The 8667-nt window shown below is 41.6% G+C and overlaps 1 protein-coding gene across 1 annotated transcript in view; it reads left to right on the forward strand.

The window, feature by feature from the left end:
• Window positions 1-497: 497 nt before the first annotated feature.
• SLCO1C1 (solute carrier organic anion transporter family, member 1C1) overlaps window positions 498-8667 on the forward strand; it is a gene marked incomplete at its 5' end in the record, with an annotated part of 13723 nt that continues 5553 nt past the window's right edge. The window contains 7 exons of the mRNA XM_008941955.1: window positions 498-644; window positions 1748-1846; window positions 2621-2866; window positions 3668-3832; window positions 6650-6845; window positions 7872-8037; window positions 8466-8650. Of these exons, the coding sequence (XP_008940203.1) occupies window positions 498-644; window positions 1748-1846; window positions 2621-2866; window positions 3668-3832; window positions 6650-6845; window positions 7872-8037; window positions 8466-8650 (1204 nt within the window). The remainder of the gene's footprint in view (window positions 645-1747; window positions 1847-2620; window positions 2867-3667; window positions 3833-6649; window positions 6846-7871; window positions 8038-8465; window positions 8651-8667) is intronic.

The raw sequence follows: 8667 nt of genomic DNA on the forward strand, positions 1-8667 counted from the left end.
GCCAAAGCTCTCTGTTCATCCATGCTGGTCTCTTGATCCTGGTTGGGTGGTCTAGAACAGACTCCCACCATGACATCTGCCATGTTGGCCTTCCCCCTGATTCTTACCCATAAACACTCAGCTCTTTTGTCACCATCATTCAGGTCAAGACAGTCAAATCTGGCTGGTAGTGCTCACTAGTGTCAATGTTCCCCAGATCTTTACATTAGGAGATCCTAGTTTTTGGCTTGAAGAAAGTGGTTTTTCTAAAATGGGATGTTGCAATAAATTTATAGAACTAAACAACTTTTTAAATCTTTGATTGAATCTGTTCATGGGAAAAGTTTTTCCACGTCAAGCTAATTGGGTTAAAATTGCCATCCTCACACCCCACAAAAGATTTTTCACAGTTTTTATACTCTTTTCCCCACATTAGAAGTTTATTAAAAGCCATTTGCTTTCAACATCAAACTGTCATGCAAAATACAACCTTGTTGTCTCTCTTGTAATGTGCCTAGGATGTGAAAAAGAAGCGGGCTCCTCCATGTGGATCTATGTTTTACTGGGAAATCTTTTGCGTGGAATAGGTGAAACTCCTATCCAGCCTCTGGGAATTACATACATTGATGATTATGCCATTGAAGAGAATGCTGCCTTATACATTGGTAAAATAAATTTTTTTTTTTTTTCTTAATGGATTTTTTCCTCAGAGGAAACTGAGTCATTCAGAATAATGGAATGCGCGTTACTGAATTAACTTGCCTTGATTATTCTCTTTGCATAAATTCAAATATTAAATTTTATTTAACGGTCGCGTACACTCAGGGACCAAGTTCCCCTTTAACCAGCACAGTTCCATTATCTTAATTTGAGGAAAGAATTTGACCTTAGGTTCCTGCTGTTACCCTAATCTTCCTAATTCTTCTGGATGTGGATTGCTGAGCCTCTGTGCACATTCAGTTCTCTGGAAAGTGATAAAAAACATGTACTCTTTTTAAGTACTTAAAATAAAATTTCAGCAGGCACTCCAAACATTCCATCCAGATTCAGGCAGAATTATAAGCAATAGTGCTGTGGCATTAGTTTTCTTCTTGTGTTCATTGTTTGAAGAGATTTCCACATTTATCCAAAATATTGCCAAAATATTCTTCCCCATCAGCATGTTGTCTTGACAAGTTTCCAGCTCAGCAAAAGACAAAACCTCAGGTTCTCCTTGTACAAGATTCAATCTTCCCAGATTTCCGGAAAAATTCTGAAAATTCAAAATATTCAGAAAATTTGGCTGAGCATGTATTGAAGCATATTAATACTGGGTGCCAAAGCAAAGTGACTTTTCAGCCCATTCAGGACCCACCACAATTTCCAGTGATCAGTTAACTTAAATAATTGACATTTGTTTTCCAGTTACTTTAATCTATGCAGCTAAAGACTTTCTGACAATTACAGATTGATGCTGCTGTTGAGTTTATGCCATTGAGTAACCCAACTTTTTTTTCCTTTGGACTGAATTTCATTCTTTAATGGCATGATAACAAAAAAAAAAGTTGGAGCGTCAGTGTAGTGGGGAAAAATTTATTATTGGCTTTTTGCTTCTTGAAAATGTTCTAACTTGTCTAACTAATGTGCCACAGAGCAAAGTATTTTACTCAGTATTTTAAGACTGCATCACTTGTTACCCATCACAGGTCACAACTTTGCTGCTAGGAGCAGCAAGGCCCAGTGCTCTGTCTATCGCAGAGGCATAACACTCCCCTCTTTCCAATTGCAGGCTGTGTCCAGACAGTGGCAATTATAGGGCCAATATTTGGCTTTCTTCTGGGATCCCTCTGTGCTAAACTTTATGTTGACATTGGCTTTGTAGATCTGGGTAAGTCAAAAAAATTATATTTTAAAAATTCAGTCAGGCTCCAACAAGTCTATTTTAGGCCAAGAACTATCTAGTTATCTTCTAGGCATGAGGGACTAGCAGGGTTAGAGCAGGCACTTTATGTAAAATAAAAGGATGACAGCAGTGCAATGACCCATGCAGAAAAAGCTAGCAAGAGGGGTGGTATGGAGGCCTGACACTTCCTCAGCCCCAGAAGATCTACAGCTGATGCCCCCCAGGAGATGCCCTGTTGAGGAGGCACTAGGGGCACAGCTGTCACCACAAGGCAGCCCGACTGAGGCTCAGGATCCTGATGAGAGCTGTGTGTGTGCATTTCGTAGTACGCTGTCATTGCCCAGAACACTCCTGAAGTGGGTACCAGCACTCCTGATTGCCTTCCTCCTGAGAAAACACCCTCCACTCCACTTTTCCCTGGCACTTCTGTGCAGAAGAGCATGACTGAGAGCAAGTGCATGGCCACCTGGACTACCCCATGTCCTGGGCCTTGCAGCCTCTCTGCAGATGTGTGAGTGGCACAGCTGGGGACTCTGTGCTGTCAGGAGAAGCCTGCTGCTGTGTAGCAGGTATCAACAAGTCCTTATTGTGCCCCCAGGGACTGGTCCTGTTAACAGTGATAGAAACCCACAGAACAGAAGAACCTAGCAAGGTGGGGGGTAAACTCTGGAGAAAGTCCCTGCAAAATCACCTTCCTTGTTATCAGCAAATATTCTCAAAAAGTGTTTACTTGTTTCTCCTTTTGTTGACTTTCTCCAGAGAGTGTAACAATAACTCACAAGGACGTGCAGTGGGTGGGAGCCTGGTGGCTGGGCTACCTGATCGCAGGGGTGATTAGTGTTCTAGCTGGCATCCCCTTCTGGTTCCTGCCCAAGCACCTCCCGAAACCACAGACCAGAAAGGACTCCAGCACCTCTTCCGAGCAGTCAAAGTTCATCACTGAGGATGAGAAAGACCAACACAAATCTTATCAGCAAAAAGTGAAGATTGCTGAGCTGGCAAAAGGCAAGTCACTAGAGTTTCTTTCCTGACCATTGAGTTCCTCTCTCACTAGCTTTCAGACTTCAAAACTTTATACTCTCTGAGGCCATATTTTAATGGCCCCAGAATTATTATTTTTCCCTCAGGTGTCACTCTGCAGTCGTTCACTGGACCTCCTCTCGCATGCAGAATTTCTCCAGCTGGAATCTGTAGGATTATGCTACATGAAACTGCAAAAAAAAATTCATTCACAGATTGTGACTGTTGCAGGATTGGGGGTCAAAAAATCTCAGTGTTTGCTAAAACTTTTTCTTTAAGGTCATTCATTAGAAAAACACACACAATAACTGATGAGAATAAGGATGGGCATGGTGTTTTAGGCAGTTATCTGGATCTAGACACTAGGTGCTTTCCATAGCTGCATTTCCTTGGCCTTACTTTGCCAAAAATGTTTTCCCTTAGTACCTGAATCTGTCACTCAGTATGTCTGTGCTTGCTCCCAACTCTGCTGAACAATCCCTACTCCCAAATTAAGCTAAAAGATGCTGTGGCTGTTGCCACACAGAGACAAAATCAGTCCTGGTTTATTATTAGAAGAAGATATATTAAACAAGAGATCTCTTCTGGGAGATTGACACTTAGTATTTTGCTCCACTATTCTCCCATCCAGAAATAAGGGAGCAATTAGGAACATCGGGGAACTACATTAATTTCTTCTGAAATGTTTTCCTCTCCTTTGGGAGGTGCAAACATGTTGTAAAGCATTATTCACAGCAGTTATTATCTCTCTGTCCTGATTGTCATTTCTGCTGTTTTGTCTTGCAGACTTCTTGCCATCACTGAAGAACCTCTTTGGGAACCCAGTTTACAGTCTCTATTTGTGTGCAAGTATCATTCAGTTCAATTCTTTAATTGGCATGGTCACATATAAGCCAAAGTATATTGAACAACAGTATGGACAAACATCTGCAAAAACGAATTTTGTTATAGGTAATGCTATATCAGCTTCTTGATGTCTTAAAAAAAAATCCATTTTAGGAATGGCTTATACATAAATATAGGGTAAATTGTATTTTTTTTAGGGTATGTTTATTTCTTCTCCTTCCTTGTCTGGCTTTAAGTAGTAGGTAATAGAAGGTATGTTATTTCACTTCTGCTTTAGCACCACTTAGCTCTGACTTTATCTATACAAGAATCCCAGCAGATATTACATTATTTGATACATTATTTCCCATTTTACTTGAAATTTGAAAAATAATGTATGTACAACAGAAGAAAATATTTTAAAATACAATTAATTTAAAAATATTTTACATAAATTTGTGATCAGACAGATCTGTTCCCTTGCTGGCTTCCCATTTATTTCAACAAAATGAAGATCAGCTCAGTGAGTGCTAAAGGACTGAGCATAAAGTAGCTGGGATATTGTCAGTGATTTCTTACTTTCTGAAGAAGCTGGTGTTAAATAAAAGGAAGCTGAGGTTATATCAGTGGTCACACAATAAATGTGTTAAAAAATAGATGTGTTAATTATCAGTGTGATGCTGGTGAAGGAAAAATAGGCATTTCTGCCCTGACTTTACCTAAGAGCCTTTCTCTGTTGTGAAGTTAGTCTCCAAAGCCCTCCCATATAGCACAAGAGAGATGCTGCTTCCATCTTCAGGTACCCAGGTGGCCAGTTTTGGAGATGTCTTCAGGATGGTACACTGGACTGTGCAGCTATTGAACCTGCGTGCAGGCTTGTGTTCAGTTCCTGAGGTCCAGGGGTTCAACAGCATTACACAGCAAAGAGGTTTACATCTTTCCAGCACAGAGGGAACTGCCTTGTTTCAGAGCAGCATTAGTTGCACAGCAACAGAGGTGTATATATGCAGAAAAGCTGCTATGTTATCCATTGTGCTATGTTAATTCCTTAAAGATAGAATTTGGAATTTCCTGGCACGAAACTTCTCAAAGCAAGGAGAAATCTTCAAGCATGGTCGATGGCCAGAGAAAGTCCAGAAAACAATCCCTACATTCAGTACAGTACTTCTCATTGTATTTAAAGATTTTCTGGAGCTAAGCTTTCAGGTATGTGCAAACTGAGTGAGGATTAAGATCCATCTGATTTCATGGAGCATGGGGAGTATATCCACGGAGAATGTGTGATGGCTTGGCTAGGGAAGGATTCTGGCTGAGTGACCATCCCTGCAACAGAGATTTTTTTCTTCCTCCTCATGCAAAGGCATGAACAAAAGGGGTGCATAAGGATGGGCAGAGCACAGGAACTCTCTGGTGCTTCACACAGCTCCCAGTTCCCATCCTACTCCCCTCTTAGAAGCGAAAGACAACAGGAAAACCTGTTACATAGTGACTCCTAGTTTACATATGCTGCATTTTGGATGCTGCTTCTAAACACCTTGAAGTAAAATTTTCATGTATGTGCAGACTGAAAAATGCTGCCCCAGTGAGGCTTCCTGAACTTCTTCAGTAGCCGAACTGGGCTCCTGGACTCCGCCAAGGTACCTGACTCCTGGGTTTTGACAGATAGAATAAGGGTCTTTTCCACTAGCAAACACACCTGCCAGCATCTCTTCTAAACATTGACTTTTTCCATGTGTACAGGTGAATCAAGCACTGACTCGAGCCAAAAAGTTGGTGCATTTCCTAGCAGTCAGTTCAGACCCTAGTGTCACAAACCCCACACACAGCTCTGTGCAAAGCAGGAATTTAATGTGCTGGAACTGGCTGGTAAAGCTGGGAAAATCATTTTCAGTAACAAATCCAGCAACGGGCACCTCTCTTGACTCTGCAGTATCATTTACAGTGGTCTCTATTTACACCTTTTTTGCATGTACTGAACATGATTTTTTTTGGTCTTGTCTCTGTCAATGTAGACACTGCTTTGAGCAAAGCTGTCCAGGTAAGGATTAATGGTCACACAAGTTTACATGCTTCTTCCCATGCTATTCCACTTGGTTGCCTAAAGTCTGACACAAGAAAGTCCTGTCTTTCTGCTGTTGCAGCACTCACCTAAGGGAGCATTTCAACAACCAAACCCAGAGAAATTCCCTAATTTTCCTAGGCGTGGAGATGATAACATACCACTGGCTTTCTCTCTCTCAGAGACTTCTCTAAGGGATTATCGTTTTCATATCTGAATCAAAACAGAAAAAGCAGGTCTTGCTCCAAATTTCATAGCACTGTAGGTAAAACTGAGTTTGCCCTCTAGCAATGAGCAGCTCAAGCTCCTCCTGTCAGTGGAAAAGGGAAGGAGATGAGCTGCCTTGGAAAGCTGGAATGGGGCAGCCTCAGAGAGTGGTCCTTGTTGCTCCTACCGTTGCTATGAGGCAGGGAAGATCTGTGCACGGGGCAGGTGTGTTGCGAAGCTCCTGACTGTGCAGTGGGACTGTGGCTCTCCTGGCTGCCCTAAGGAGCACAATATGCCAGGCAACTTCTCTGTGCCCCACACAGCTCTTGTGAGAAATAACCTTAGAGGTACTTGAAATAACATCGCTGTCATCTCTCCACTGACAAACTAACAGTGGAGAGATAACTCTTAACCTGGCTTAAGAAATGGGAAGACAGTTATTTAGATAAACTAGATAATAGTTCTTGCTAAAGAACTAGCAAACAAACTTTTCCTGGGGGCAAGCAGTCTTAACACCTTTGTAGGAACAATGCAAGTCTAGACAATCAAAATGTCCCTTTCATATTTTGTTGCTTCATCTCATTGCTGCTGTCATTTTTGTGGCTAAGGAGGGTAGCCCATTGAGCTGGGGTTTTCATTAATGCTGATTTTTTTTTTTTTTCTCTGTATGATTTCAGGTCTTATCAACATCCCTGCTGTGGCCTTTGGCATATTCTCTGGGGGACTGATCATGAAAAAATTCAGAATCAGTGTTTTAGGGGCTGCAAAACTCTCACTGGGATCATCTTTCTTTGGTTACCTTTTGCTCCTCTCGTTATTTGCGATGGGCTGTGAGAACTCGGATGTGGCCGGACTGACCGTGTCATACTATGGGTATGCTGGATTCAGCATGAAGTGCTGTTGCAAAGTGAACTCCTTCCTAATTTTATTCCACAAAGTATATATTGTTGAAAAGAGAATGACTGACCTAAATATGCTTCCCAGAAATTGGATTCAAAGCGGTGGAAACTGCTCCATTTATTCCAGTGGGCATTGTGTCAGAACCTTTTCATGATTGTTGCCTTCAGCCTGGAGGGGTTTGTGCCACAAGTGCAGATTATTTTTCTGATTACTGTTTAATTATTATTGCCATAGGACCCATCCTTTGAGCTCAGAGATTTCTGAAAATGTGAGGAGCTCAGCAGGGGGAGTGAGATTCAATTAATTGTTCTTTGCTTCTGGTGCTGCTGAACAACCGGTGGCATTTAATAGCCTCTGAATCCAAAACTTAAGGATTCATGGATTAACCCTGAGTTATCCATGATGTTAACCATGAGATACACCTGAGGTTAGTACTTTTTAATCACTCTTGCCCTCTCACTTTTTGGAAGGAGTTTCCAGCACCAAATCCACAGCAATGCCAGGAGCTGCTCCACTGGTGACTTCAGCAGCAGCTGGCTGAAGTTGGCAGATAGTTGTTGTGCAAGGTATCACACCTCCAGTTTGGATGAATCCCATGCTGATAATTTCTTTACTATATTCTACAGTGACTGTTTCCCACAAGTAGCTCACTCCCCTCTTTGCCATTGGAGTAACCAAACTTTTAAACTTTAAAATCGAGTCAAGCCTCAGACAACTAATATCTTAGAAAATCTGAGAAAATGTATGAATAGAAATTGTTAGCTGTCACCCTTAATAAAGTAGCTACTGTCTCATAGTAGGTGGTGTGATATAGTGAAAAACTTTGGATAACAGAGAAATAAGAATTTACACTGCTGCATGGATGTGAAGAGACATCTGAATGGACTACAGACAGAGCATCTGGCCAGCTGTGGCTGGCAGAGAGCATAACCCATGGTCTGATAATGACTTCTTCCACAGCTGCTAGAAAACATCACTGCAACTTCTCTGTTTCCCCAGAACTAAACAGATGACTGATTACGAGCAAGCCCTGTTTTCAGAGTGCAACTCTGGCTGTGCATGCTCCAAGAACGACTGGGACCCCATCTGTGGAGAAAATGGAGTTACTTACATTTCTGCTTGTCTCGCTGGCTGCCAGGCGTCCAATGGCAGTGGGAAGAACACTGTAAGAGAAACTTGCATTTCCTTATGTGATGTTGTAGTTTCCCTCATACAACTAATTCTGTCGAAGTGGATTAAAATTGAATAAGGCACATTCCCCCCAGCCCTAAACTGCCCACGTTTTTTTTAGCAATCTTCTATCCCACATTTAAAACTTTCTACGTTGTTTTTTTCCAACAGAAATCCCATGCAAAGAATTTAAATGGGGTGTTTTTTAGCCATTGGCTACCATAACTGTTTAAGAAACTCCACTAAATACATTCATCAACAGTAGAGACTTTCTTCATAAATTTGTCCTTCAATAAACAAGCCTTTTCCTTCTGAAAAATGTTTTGCAGTTTGGATTTAAACCCAGAAAAGCACGATGTGCAAACCTGAGCATGCACTTCTCTGCTCTTCAGGTTTCATGCACTTTTGCCTGCTGTCTTCCAGGTATTTTTTAACTGCAGCTGCGTGGGAACTTTGGAATCTCCTTCACGAAGCTCCTCAGCTGTCGTGGGACCATGTCAAAAAGGAAATGATTGCCCAAAAATGTTTCTATATTTTCTAGTAATATCGGTTATCACTTCATATACTTTGTCAGTAGGTGGCACACCTGGATACATACTGCTTCTCAGGTAAGAAATCATTCCTG

This window comes from Merops nubicus, unplaced genomic scaffold (genome assembly GCF_000691845.1).
Source record: "Merops nubicus isolate BGI_N331 unplaced genomic scaffold, ASM69184v1 scaffold17210, whole genome shotgun sequence".
Classification (NCBI taxonomy): Eukaryota; Metazoa; Chordata; class Aves; order Coraciiformes; family Meropidae; genus Merops; species Merops nubicus.